The 12,525-nt window shown below is 58.0% G+C and overlaps 1 protein-coding gene and 1 long non-coding RNA gene across 5 annotated transcripts; one reads left to right on the plus strand and one right to left on the minus strand.

Moving 5' to 3' along the window:
- Window positions 1-5,516: 5,516 nt before the first annotated feature.
- Window positions 5,517-12,204, plus strand: MXRA8 (matrix remodeling associated 8). 3 transcript variants are annotated; one of them, XM_027975804.3, is made up of 10 exons: window positions 5,517-5,592; window positions 6,646-6,669; window positions 6,784-7,089; window positions 7,191-7,292; window positions 7,412-7,897; window positions 8,051-8,209; window positions 8,391-8,427; window positions 8,507-8,583; window positions 8,679-8,759; window positions 11,993-12,204. In XM_027975804.3, exons 1-10 carry the CDS (start codon window positions 5,544-5,546, stop codon window positions 12,034-12,036), a joined length of 1,365 nt encoding a protein of 454 aa, XP_027831605.1. In that variant the 5' UTR covers window positions 5,517-5,543; the 3' UTR covers window positions 12,037-12,204. The 3 variants fall into 3 exon arrangements, with proteins under 3 accessions (XP_027831605.1, XP_027831606.1, XP_027831604.1); XM_027975805.2 differs by lacking the exon at window positions 11,993-12,204 and adding an exon at window positions 8,972-9,846; XM_027975803.2 differs by lacking the exon at window positions 11,993-12,204 and adding an exon at window positions 9,437-9,846.
- LOC121816080 (uncharacterized) lies at window positions 8,529-12,304 on the minus strand. Of its 2 annotated transcripts, none has more exons than XR_009595846.1 (2): window positions 11,387-12,304; window positions 8,529-10,671 (listed from the first exon to the last, which is right to left on the minus strand). It is a non-coding gene; the product is annotated as an uncharacterized LOC121816080 (long non-coding RNA). The 2 variants fall into 2 exon arrangements; XR_006055544.2 differs by having other exon boundaries at window positions 8,529-10,777.
- Window positions 12,305-12,525: the final 221 nt, after the last annotated feature.

A 12,525-nucleotide genomic window follows, 5' to 3' on the forward strand; every position in this document is an offset into this window, starting at 1 on the left:
CTGAAGAAGCTGAAGTTGAATGGTTCTGTGAAGACCTACAACACCTTCTAGAACTAACACCAGAAATAGATACCCTTTTCATCACAGGGGACTGGAATGCAAAAGTAGGAAGTCAAGAGATACTTGGCAAGTTTGGCCTTGGAGTACAAAAATGAAGCAAGGCAAAGGCTAACAGTTTTGTCAAGAGAACACACTGGTCATAGCAAACACCCTTTCCAACAACCCAAGAGATGGCTCTATACCTGGACTTCACCAAATGGTCAATACCGAAATCAGATTGATTATGTTCTTTGCAGCCAAAGTTGGAGAAACTCTATACAGTCAGTAAAAACAAGACTTGAAGCTGACTGTGGCTCAGATCATGAGCTCCTTATTGCAAAATTCAGGCTTAAATTGAAGAAAGTAGGGAAAACCAGTAGGCCATTAAGGTATGACCTAAATCAAGTCCCTTATGATTATACAGTGGAGGTGACAAACAGGTTTAAGGGATTAGATCTGGTGGACAGACTGCCTGAAGAACTATGGACAGATGTTTGTAGCATTGTTCAGGAAGCAGTGACCAAAACCATCCCAAAGAAAAGGAAATGCAAGAAGGCAAAGTGGTCATCTGAGGAGGGTTTACAAATAGCTGAGAAAAGAAGAGAAGCAAAAGGCAAGGGAGAAAGGGAAAGATACATCCAACTGAATGTAGAGTTCCAGAGAATAACAGAGATAGGAAGGTCTTCTTAAGTGAGCAATATAAAGAAATAAAGGAAAACAATAAAATGGAAAAGGCGAGCGATCTCTTCAAGAAAATTGGAGATATCAAGGGAACATTTCATGCAAGGATGGGGATGATAAAAAACAGAAAGAGTAAGGACCTGACAGAAGCAAAAGAGATTAAGAAGGGGTGGCAAGAATACATAGAAGAACTGTATAAAAAATGTCTTAATGACCCAGATAACCACAATGGTATGGTCACTCACCTAGAGTCAGACATCCTGGACTATGAAGTCAAATGGGTCTTCAGAAGCATTATTGTGAACAAAGCTAGTGGAGGTGATGGAAATCCAGCTGAGCTATTTAAAATCCTAAGTGATGATGCTGTTAAAGTGCTGCACCCATATCAGCAAATTTGGAAAACTCAGCAGTGGCCACAGGACTGGAAAAGGTTAGTTTTCATTCCAATCCTCAAAAACGGCAATGCCAAAGAATGTTCAGACTACCACACAGTTGAGGTCATTTCACATGCTAGCAAGGTTATGCTCAGAATCCTTCAAGCTATGCTTCAGCAGTCCCTGAAACAAGAACTTCCAGATGTACAAGCTGGGTGTCAAAGAGGCAGAAGAACCAGAAATCAAGTTGCCAACATTTATTGGATCATGGAGAAAGCAAGGGTGTTCCAGAAAAACATCTGCTTCTTTGACTATGCTAAAGCCTTTGTGTGGATCACAACAAGCTGTGGGAAATTCTTAAAGTTATGAGTACCAGACCACCTTAGCTGTCTCCTGAGAAACCTGTATGAGGGTCAAGAAGCAATGGTTAGAAGAACCAGACATGGAACAACTGACTGGTTCAAAACTGGGAAAGGAATACATCAAGGCTGTATATTGTCACCCTGCTTATTTAACTTATATGCAGAGTACATCATGCAAAATGCCAGGCAGGTTGAATCACAAGCTGGAATCAAGACTGCCAGAAGAAATATCAACAACCTCAGATATGCAGATGATACCACTCTAATAACAGAAAGTGAAGAGGAACTAAAGAGCCTCTTGATGAAGGTGAAAGAGGAAAGTGAAAAAGCTGGCTTAAAACTTAACATTCAGAAAACTAAGGTCATGGCACCCAGTCCCATCACTTCATGGCAAATAGAAGTGGAAAAAGTGGAAGCAGTGACAGATTTTCCTTGGCCTCCAAAATCACTGCAGACAATGATTACAGCTACAAAATTAAAAGATGCTTAATTCTTGGAAGAAAAGCTATGACAAACTTAGACAATAAAAAGCAGAAACCAATTTGTCAACAAAGGTCTGTATAGTCAAAGCTACGGTTTTTCCAGCAGTCATGTACAGATGTGAGAGTTGGACCATAAAGAAGGCTGAGCGCTAAAGAACTGATGTTTTCTAATTGTAGTGCTGGAGAAGACTACTGAGAGTCCCTTGTATAGCAAGGAGATCAAACCAGTCCATCCTAAAGGAAATCAACCCTGAATATTCATTGGAAGGACAGATGCTGAAGCTGAAGCTCCAATACTTTGGCCATCTGATGTGAAGAGCTGACTCTTTGGAAAAGTCCTTGATTTTGGGAAAGATTGAGGGCAGGAAGAGAAGGGGGCAGCAGAGGATGAGGTGTTTAGATAGCATAACCATCTCAATGGACATGAGTTACAGCAACTCCAGGAGATGGTAGAAGACAGCCCTGTCTTCTCAGCCAGAGGAGAAGAGAGCTTCCATGGGATTCATGGGTCCTCAAACGTGAGGGCTGCAGAGTCCCCCTGCCTCTTGGGCCCAGGCAGGCGACCAGGAACCAAGAAGAAGGGCCAACACAGTCTCAAGTGACTTTTTTTTTTTTTTTTTAATGTATTTATTTATTCATTTGGCTGTACCAGGTCTTAGTTGGATTTTCATTGTGGCCTGTGGGGTCTAGTTCCCTGACCGGGGACCAAACCTAAGCCCCTTGCATTGGGAATGTTCAGTCTTAGTCACTGGACTACCAGGGAAGTTCTACAAATGGCTTTTAGGAGAACAGCTCAGACCAACAGAAAAGCAGTGTGAGGTCCGTTTTCTTCTTGGGGGAGGGAGTTTCAGTGTTTCAGGAGAAGCTGAGGCTCCTTGGCAGCAATGCAGACTCTGCCTCAGGAATGACTGGCAGGCACCTGTTGTGTGGGTACTAAGGGCTGTCCGGCCACAGGCTCCCTCAGGGCTGGGTGCCCTGGGGAGCATCTCAGATTCCATCCACCATCTGGTCTTCGGACGTCTATTTTCCTGGTGTGCTCTCCCACGTGAGAGCCTGGGCGTGGCCTGCAGACCTCCTCGCCCCCGCATGCCTACGCCCCTCCCCAACACCTACTGGCAGGCAGCTTCCTGAGCCCCTGCCTGGCCTTTTGCTGTGGGTGTGGGCCCCTCAGAGGGTGTCCTGGTCCGTCCTCAGAGGAATGGGTCCCTTGGAGGCTGTCCAGGTTAGTTCGCGGAGGGAGCCCCTGCCCGGCTTTAATCTTGCTGCGTTTAAAATGAGCTCATTCCTCAGCGAGCCGGCTGCCTCTCCACTAACAACTGCCAGAGGGCAGGAGCTTGGCCTCTGTGCAGTGCTGAACCCCAGGGCCTGGCACACAGTTCAGCTCTGTGCCAGGTGAGCACTAGGTGCTCAGCTCTGTGCCGGGTGAGCACTAGGTGCTCAGCTCTGTGCGGGGTGAGCAGTAGGTGCTCAGCTCTGCTGGATGACGGAACAGCACATGTTAACACGTGTCTGTGTTGGGTTGTGCCTCTGAGTGCCTGTGGTTTTTCCTCCCAGTGAGCCTGGCTGCCTGGAATGTCCGGGTCCCCAGGACTGGAGCCAGAGGCTGAGTCTCAGTCTCCATGGGGCTGCCTGGGTGACCCGCCTTGTCCGGCCTGGAGTTTTGGGAGAGGGGATGTGGTCATTTAGTTCTGGTCTGTTCTCTTCTGGGCCTCTGTTCTCACTTGTGTTTCCTGCCAAGGACCGGGGAGGTGGGCTCAAGCAGAGAGAACAGGAGGGAGCAGGGAGGAGGGTATTGCCGCCTTCCACTACCCTGTCCATCCTGCCCAGTGGTGCCACAGGGTTTGCTTCCTCCTTCAGGCTTCTGCACTGGGGCTGAGCCAAGGGCTGGATCTGTGGTGCTGTGAACCCACCAACCTCCATGCAGGCCTGGTCGGGGGCGGGGATGGAGGGGCTCTGCAGACAGTTCAGGGTGTGGACCCAGCACCTCCAGCCTCCTAGCTCAGTGCTGGGAGCTGACCCTGTCCTCTTCCAGATTGAGAGGCCAGACCTGGGTGTCTGCCTCCCTGCCGCCCTGCTTGGACAATCCTTCTGTGGAAGAAAGACAGCCCGGCAGCCAGAGGCGGGGACAGAGGGCTGAGATGGAGGACAGAGCGGCTGAGGCACATGGAGAGAGACAGACACACTGGGGAAGGGGGGAGGGGGGCTGCACAGAGGAGGGAGGCGGACTGGGAGGGAGGCCACCAGCACTAATATAAACCAGTTAGAAAAACAGGAGGAGAGGCCAGGCCTCAAGGCCAGCCAGGCTGGGCTTGTTTTTCCAGAATGAAAGGCCCGGGAGGAGCTGGGGGTGGGGTGTGGAGACAAGCCCTGATGGCCTGGATCCTGCTGAGGAAATGGTCCGTTAGATTGGGGGTGGGGCGTCTTCACAGTCCTGTGTCCTCCTAGCCAGTCCTACCTGCTGTCACCTCTCATTCCTTCTTGCTGCAGCATAAGCAGCCTCCTCTCCTTGCCTGGAGCCCAGGAGTCTGGCTGAGCTGGGCTCCTTGCTTGTCTGAGAACTTGGGGACCAGGGCAGGATTCAAGAGTGAGACTCCAGCCCACCAGGGCCTAGGAGCTGTGACCATAATTCAGTCCAAATGGGCAGTCCAAAAATGCACTGTGGGTTTTGTGGTTGTTCAGTGGATTTTTCCTTTCTTTTTCTTGAGGTTTGCTTAACTAGAAAGAGTGGGTTTGGTACACAGTGCATGCTCTGTTATTTCACATTTGTTTACGTGACTTTGTGAGTTTTCCCAGAGCTTCAAATTTGTGCCTTCTGTTGGGAAGGGTTCCATACCCCCCTTTCTTCCCTCTCCTCCAGGAGGGGAGGGTGGTGCTCCCGGGAGTAGTGGACCTGGGTCTCGGTGGCATGCAGATGGGGTGGGGTCACCAGGACAGGGGACCCTGGTCCCTGCCGCTCATCTCCCTGGCAGCTTTCTGGGTGCTGAAGCTGACTGATAGACTGTGGTGTCCATCATGCTGCCAGGAGGGAGCCCCTGCACCCCCAGGGCCTGCACTACTCTTGTCCCCACCTCACAGCTGAAAAAATGGAGCCCCAGGGGTCACCACACAGCCAGCAGGAAGAGCTGGTGGCCGGGGAGCCTGGGCCTTTCTGCTGGCCTGCAGGGCACTGGGAGGGGAAATGGCTGGGGCCCCCCTATAGAGGTGCAGGTGAGATGTTCCCCCCAGAACCCTAGACCTCCAGTGGCCCTAGTGGGGATCCGTCTGTCACAAATACCCACAAGGCATCTGGGGCCATGCCCTCAGGCCCCCGCCCCTCCAAGGCTGGGCTGCTGCCCCCTTCTCCAGGACCCAAGCCAGAGTGACTCCCCTCACCCTCTGGGACACAGTGGCCAAGGCCCCAACGCCTCCCACCAGGCCAGCCAAGTACTGGGGGAGGCCAAGGGGCCGGGCAGAAGCAGAGGGGGCGGTCTGCAGACTGTTGGCCAGCCCAGGGCTCCGTGATGTCATGGCGGGTGCTGAGGAGGGGGAGGAGGAGGGGGCCGGGCTGTTTTTCTGCAGAGTTTGAGACTGAGTGAGACAAAGCGCCTCCGGGCCAGGCGGGCGCCATGGAGCTGCGGGCCTGGGTCCTGATCTGGAGACTTGTGCTTCTGCAGAGTGAGTTCATGCGGGGTGGGGTGGCAGGGGTCACACCTAGTCTGAGCCAGTTTGTGTTTGGGGCTAAGCCTGTCTGAACTCTGGGGTGAGGGGACACCCCACCAGGAAGCGGATGGGTCTGGGGACCTCAGAGGGTGCTGCTCACCAGGAGAAGACCCCCAGGACACGGAGGGGCTGAGGTCTGATGTTAGATCCCTACAGAACTTCCCCTCACTGTACGCTGGAGACAGGGCTGGACAGGGCAGGGAGGCTGAGCATGGGGGTTCCTCCTGGGGTCCCTTGCACCCTCTACTTCTCTGGGCCGCCCCTCTAGCCTTGTGCTTATCTGTTGTCAGGAGGGGATGGGTGAAGGATTGAGGGGGACCCGGGAAGCATGTGTTTCACAGGGTCTGTTCCCAGCCCCCCGAGTCTGCTCCTCGGGGGTGGCTTGCTGACCCGGCACATTCTGTCCAGCCCGGGCGCCAGGCCATATCTCCGGAGCAGGAATATGGCGTGTGGGGTGGGGTGGTAGGGTCACTCTTGTCCTTCTGAAGGCCAAGGGGCTCCTGGGTGGGGTGCCAGCAGCCTGAGGACCCTGGAGGGTTAGTGCAGCGTGGCCCTGGGCAGGTGCCACAGTGGATATGTATGTTCAGGAGTCCCCAAACCAGCTGAGGTGTCAGGCACTGGTGCTCTTGTGGCCTTGCTGCAGTGATGGTTAGGGTGGCCACCATTCCTGAAGGTGGCCGTTGGTGACAAGCACATATCCAGAGCTGGGCTGGCCCCACCTGTCACCCCGAGAAATGCAGGTGCTGTCCCTGCAGCCCAGGGAGGTGGCCAAGAGGATTAAGTGGGGGCCTGGGAGAGGTAGGGGGAATAGGAAACCCCCCCACTGTGCCCTCCTGGTTTCTCTGGACCTACCTCTTCCTGTTAACAGGGTGTCCTTAGCACCCAGCTCAACTAGGACTATAGAAGGGACCCAGGGGCCAAGTGGGGGGCCAATTTCAGCAGGTGACCCACATGTGAAGGCTCAGGTCACCCCCTCCCCAGTTTGACCCTCACTTCCTCTCATTCCAGGTTCTGCCGTCCTTCTGTCTTCAGGTTAGTGACCACCCTCCCCTAAGAACCTGTCAGTCTCCCTGCCTTCTTGCTAGCCCCATCCTGTACTGTCCTTTGGAGTCTCATCCCTCCCCGGTGACTCCCCTTCCCCACCAGGGCCATCAGGGCCCGCGACCTCCGACAGCTCCGTGGTGTCCGAGTCCGCAGTAAGCTGGGCAGCAGGCGCCCGGGCGGTGCTGCGCTGCCAGAGCCCGCGCATGGTGTGGACCCAAGACAGGCTGCACGACCGCCAGCGCGTCGTCCACTGGGACCTCAGCGGCGGCCAGGCTGGCGGTCCTGCGCGCCGACTGGTGGACATGTACTCGGCGGGCGAGCAGCGCGTGTACGAGCCGCGCGACCGCGGCCGCCTCCTGCTGCCTCCCTCCGCCTTCCACGATGGCAACTTCTCGCTGTTCATCCGAGGTACTAGCCTGGGTACCGCGGCGGCGGGCGGGGGTCTGGGGCGCGGGCGGGGCCGCAGAGCTTACGGCTGGGTCCCCCCCTCCCCATCCCCCGGTGCGTAGCGGTCGAGGAGACTGACGACGGGCTGTACACCTGTAATCTTCACCACCATTACTGCCACCTCTACGAGAGCCTGGCCGTGCGCCTCAAGGTTACCGACGACCGTGAGTGTGTCCCCCCAACACCCTCCCCCCACCCCCGGTGCGCTCCCACCCCTGCCACCCTGGACGCCCCGTCCCGGCTCCCTCCCGGCCCGGGATCCCTGACCGCCATGCTCCCATAGCCCGGGCGGCCGGCGCGCACTGGGACGGCGAGAAAGAGGTGCTGGCTGTGGAGCGCGGCGCGCCTGCGTTGCTGACATGCGTGAACCGCGCGCACGTGTGGACCGACAGGCACTTGGAGGAAGCGCAGCAGGTTGTGCACTGGGACCGCCAGCCGCCTGGGGTGCCGCACGACCGTGCGGACCGCCTGCTCGACCTTTACGCGTCCGGCGAGCGCCGCGCCTACGGGCCGCCCTTCTTGCGAGACCGTGTGGCCGTGGAGGCGGACGCGTTCGCGCGCGGCGACTTCTCGCTGCTCATTGACCCGCTAGAGCCTGCAGACGAGGGTACCTACTCCTGCCACCTGCACCACCACTACTGCGGCCTGCACGAGCGCCGCGTCTTCCACCTGAGGGTCACCGAGCCAGCCGCCCGGCCGCCCCCGCCCCCGCGGGACTCCCCGGGCAATGGCTCCAGCCACAGCGGTGCGCCCGGCCCAGGTGCAGGAGGTACGTCTGCGGGGCAGCAACCCACCTGGCCCCCTCCCGTCCCAAATCAGGGATCCTGGTGTTGGGGGGGAGCCTCCCGCGGGCTGAGATCGGCTGGGTCGGGGCGCACGGTACGTATGCTCCCTGACGTTGTCCCGCACACGGTCCCGGCAGATCCCACGCTGACGCGAGGCCGCAGCGTCATCAATGTCATCGTCCCCGAGGGCCGAGCCCACTTCTTCCAGCAGCTGGGCTACGTGCTGGCCACCCTGCTGCTCTTCATCCTGCTGCTCATCACAGTCGTTCTGGCCACCCGGCAGCGCCGCCGTGGAGGTGAGCCGATTGCCTGGCTGGGGCCAGCGTCAGAAGCCTTTCCCGGCCGGAGGCGGGACTTAGGGCACAGTGACCAAAGCAGAGGCTCTGGGAGCCTCCTACCCGGGCTGCGAGGGTTCCTCTGGGCTGGAGGAGCTGGGGAGTGGGCAAGGCTGCCCTCAACACGAGTCTCCCTCCCTAGGCTACGAATACTCCGACAAGAAGTCCAAGCCAAAGGCGTGAGTATCCCTTCTGGCTTCCCTGGGGACCGAACAGACTCACCCACCCTCTGACCTCCCACCACCCTCCTGCCTCCAGGAAGGACATGAATATGGCAGAGTTTGCTGTGGCCTCCGGGGACCAGGCTCTTTACAGGAGTGAGGACATTCGACTAGGTGAGAAGACCCAAGGGGCAGACTGTGGCTCCCAGGCCTGGGATGAGGGAGGCACGTCTTTGGGGGGTCCTCACCCTGCTGTCTTCCTGCTCCAGATTACAAAAACAACATTCTGAAGGAGAGGGCTGAGCTGGCCCACAGCCTCCCGCCCGCCAAGAACATCGACTTGGACAAAGGTTAGTGAAGGGGAGGGAGGGAGACCCCCCACCCATCTCAGAGCTGGGCTGTACCCGCTTTCCATCCACTCAGAACCCCAAGACACCTGCCAGCCTTGTGAGCAGGAGTCCCCTGCCCCTCGGGGTTCCAAAAGTCCCTGGATAGTCCTGATGGAAGTCGGCCCATTTTGCCGGGGCAGAGGGCAGACACCACCTGTCCCTTTGGCTTCCAGAGTTCAGAAAGGAGTACTGCAAATAAGGTGACTCCGGGCTCCTGGCTGGGCCAGCAGCTCTGCCAACTCTTGTCTGTCCACCTCGGAGGACTCTTCCTGACCCCCATGCAGCTCACCTGGCCCCCCTTCCAGCGGCTGGTCCCGCTGTCCAGGAACTTGGCCTGGACCGGTGCAGAGTGAGGCTGCCTCCAGGCCCTCAGGACCACCTAGTCTTCCAATGCGCTCGTGGGCTCCCTGGAATCTGCCGGCGCTGCAGCTGGTCCCTTCAGCAGCCCTCACCATGTGCCCTTCCCTCCTCACGTGGCCAAGACCCTGCTGATGTCCACCAGTCCCTCAGGCTCTCCTGGCCTCTGCCCACCGAGGGCTGGGAGCCCCACCTCTGCAGGGGTGGGGGACAGGACAGGGCTCAGTGGGGATTCTTGGGGTCTGGGTCAGCCTCAGGGCTGGCAGTCCTACCTTCCTCAGGAGATCCGCCTGCTGGCTCCCCTCGACTGCACCCCACGTTACCCTGCCAGACTGTAGCGGGCTCTGCATGGCAACCCAAAGCCTATGTACTCCAGGTCTGGGGCTAGTGTCTCTCTGCACTGCATCTGGACACCTGGAGCTGCCTCTCTGCTAACCCTGCTCCAGCCCCGTTTTCAACAAGTTGCCTTGACAGTCACTGGGCTCCACGTGACTTCTGACCCTGACCCCCTTCTCTCAGCCCTTCCCTGGCCTGGAGTCCAGGGATGAGGCCTCACTGACTCTGTTTTGGCTGAGGACCGGAGGATGGTGTCAAGATGGTCTTAGAGTGGCCAGTGCTGCCACTCCCGACACCCCACACTTGCTCATCCTGGGGAATTGCTATCGTCTCAATAAAGACCACATCGATTTTAGACCTGGGCCCAAGGATGCCTCTGCTGTTCCCCTCCATCTCCCCAGGGGCAGAGTCTGCACCTTGGGGACCCCAAAGTACTTTCTTTCATCTGAAGTTGCACTGTCATCACCCCTTCCTTTGGGTGGAAGCTCTGGGTATCCTGGGGAGGGGCCTCAGGTCCTCTTCAGAGGGTTTATTGGACATGGGGGAGGGGAGCATGTTGGGGGATATGAGGACGGAGGGCTGTACTAGTTTAGTCCTCTGAAAAGAGAAGCAGATGCCAGGATGGGCTTTAGTTCACGAGGAAAAAGGGGGAGGAAGCAGTCAGTGGGAGAGCCCTCAGGGGTGCCAGCAGGACAGGAACAGAACAGAAGGAGTATGAGGTAGAAAGAAGCCTGTTTCTCCAGCCCTGACCCTGTCTTCCAAGGCCCTTGGGGGCAGGAGGGGCAACTGTCACCCTAAGTTGGAAAACCCAGAGTGGTGGACTGAGAACACGCAGATCATGACCCACTGAGCGAGGAAGCACAACCACCCACACAGAGTCCGCGTGTGGCTCTCCCAGCATTGGAACTCTCACCTGCCAAAGGTGAAACCCTGGGGTCGTTTTGATGAAGCCACAGTTTCAAGATGTCACACAAGGAGACCCACAAAATTTGTTCCTTACAGTTCCTGGTTGGGGGATGGAAATGCTCTGTGAGCCAGGGGAAGGGCAGCTCTCCATCAGGTCACCAGCAAGCTGGAGATGGATAGCCCAGGGTAGCAAGCACCTAGAACTTACAAGGCGCTTGGGGCAGTGGTCACTGACTGTCACGGGCTTGACTCTGAGTGGTCACTGTAAAACGTGCTGGGGAAAAAGCAAGGCAGGAACTTGTGGTGGGGATCCTGAACTTGGGTCCTCACCTAATTGTCCAGATTCTGTACGTGAGCAGCGTTTTCATGCAGTAAAATACCTGGGCAACAATTCAAAATAGCTGTTGTCTCTTCACACCCCTCAAGAACCACCCCCAGTGGCAAAGGCAGGGAGGGAGGCTGGGGCAGGGAGTTGTGACTCCCCCCAGCCTAGTGACCCCCGACTCACAGTGGCCACACTGCCACTGGACAAGGCCCTTCCTGTCAGAGCTCAGGCTCTGGCCACAAACTCAGGTCCCTTGCAGAGCCCCAGCTTGACCACATGAGCATGGGTCCTGGGACTGGCCTCTGGCCACCAGCCTCTGTCCTGTGACTTGGGCTGACAGGTGATCAGGTAGGAGAGAGAGGTTCAAGGGCAGAAGTGCAGCTGGGACCCCAGAGCCCCTGCATCAGTGTGACCAGCAGCCATTTGTATCTGGCCTGGAGGATCTGGTCCCTGGTGGGGTAGGGACTGTCTTCCTCCCTCCCTGAACACCCAGCAGAGAGCCATGGTGACCCTTCCTTCAAGGCCATCCTTCCTGGCTTCCTCAGATCACCTCTGGGGAAGCTGAGACCCAAGGGAAGAAGGCCCAGGCTTTGTTGAGTGGGCCAACCTCACAGAGCCCTCAGAGCCCAGGGAAATGGATGTCAACAACCCTGCCGAGGCTCACCTGAGGGTGGTCCCTGGCTTGGACTCAGGGACTTATGGAAGAACTGGCTCCTCCAGTCAGTGATGGACTAATGTGGCCTTTTTTTGCGCTGGTCCACTGAGCGAGGATGGTCCTGACCTGGCAGATGAAGAGTCCAGGATCCAAGCCAACTTCAAGGGGGGCAGCACCCGCACCACTCTCAGGCTCCACCCTAGGTCCTCTCCCATCTCACTCTCGCTAGCGTGGGCCTCCTTCTAGTGGCCTCAAGTTTTCCTCCTGGGGTCGGAGAGGGAGAGCCTCTCTCCCCAGTGGCTGGACCCTTGCCCCACGGAGGACCCCACGCAGGTTTGATGGACAGCGGCTGGGAAAAAAAAAAAAAAAACCACTCTACACCTGCTGCCGGAGGGCCGTGCCCCGCCCCTTGCGTGCGCATAGCTGCTTGCGCTGACCCTACTGTCGCGTCCACACGGGGACCCGCATAACGCTTGGCCCGTGTTTCTTGTAGCCCCCTTGCGACCTGGCAGAGGGCGCGCCAACTCGGAGCTGACGCGGGGTGGGGGTAGGGGGGCAAAGTGACAGAGTGTCATCGGTTCCGGTCCGGACACAAGAATTCTGTTTCCCACGTAGCCACTGCAGCCCGTCGGTGTTACCAAGGCGCCGCCGGACTCTGAAGAGGTGAAGGACTGGAGCCCGGCAGCGCAGAAACCCTCCGAGGGCTCCAGGCCGGGCTCGGAGCTTCCTGAGGGCCCTCACCCGCCTTCTTCCCACCGGGCGCGCCCCCGGCCGCCCACTGGCCGGGAGCCTGACCCTGTGGACTGCCCGCCAATGCGCGTGGCGAAGGCCGGGAGCGCGCGCCCCGAGCTCCAGGCCTGGACAAGGCAGGAGGCCCCGCCCCTAGCGCGCCCCGCCCCTCACCCGCGCGTGCGCAGCCCCGCCCCCACGCCGCTGACTGCCTGGTGACGTCAGGCCCGCCGCTCTCGGGCGCCCCCAGCGGCCGCTCGTAGCCGGATCCGGGGTCCCTTTAACGCGCGGCCCGAGGGGGCGGCGGCGGGGCGCACGGACGCGGCGGGCCTCGCGCCCTCCCTGCCTGCGTCCCGGGCCCGGGGCGCATGGGCGGCCGCGGGCGGCGGGGCAGCAGCCGGGGTGCGCGCGGAGTTGGG

This window comes from Ovis aries, chromosome 12, assembly GCF_016772045.2.
Source record: "Ovis aries strain OAR_USU_Benz2616 breed Rambouillet chromosome 12, ARS-UI_Ramb_v3.0, whole genome shotgun sequence".
Taxonomy (NCBI): domain Eukaryota; kingdom Metazoa; phylum Chordata; class Mammalia; order Artiodactyla; family Bovidae; genus Ovis; species Ovis aries.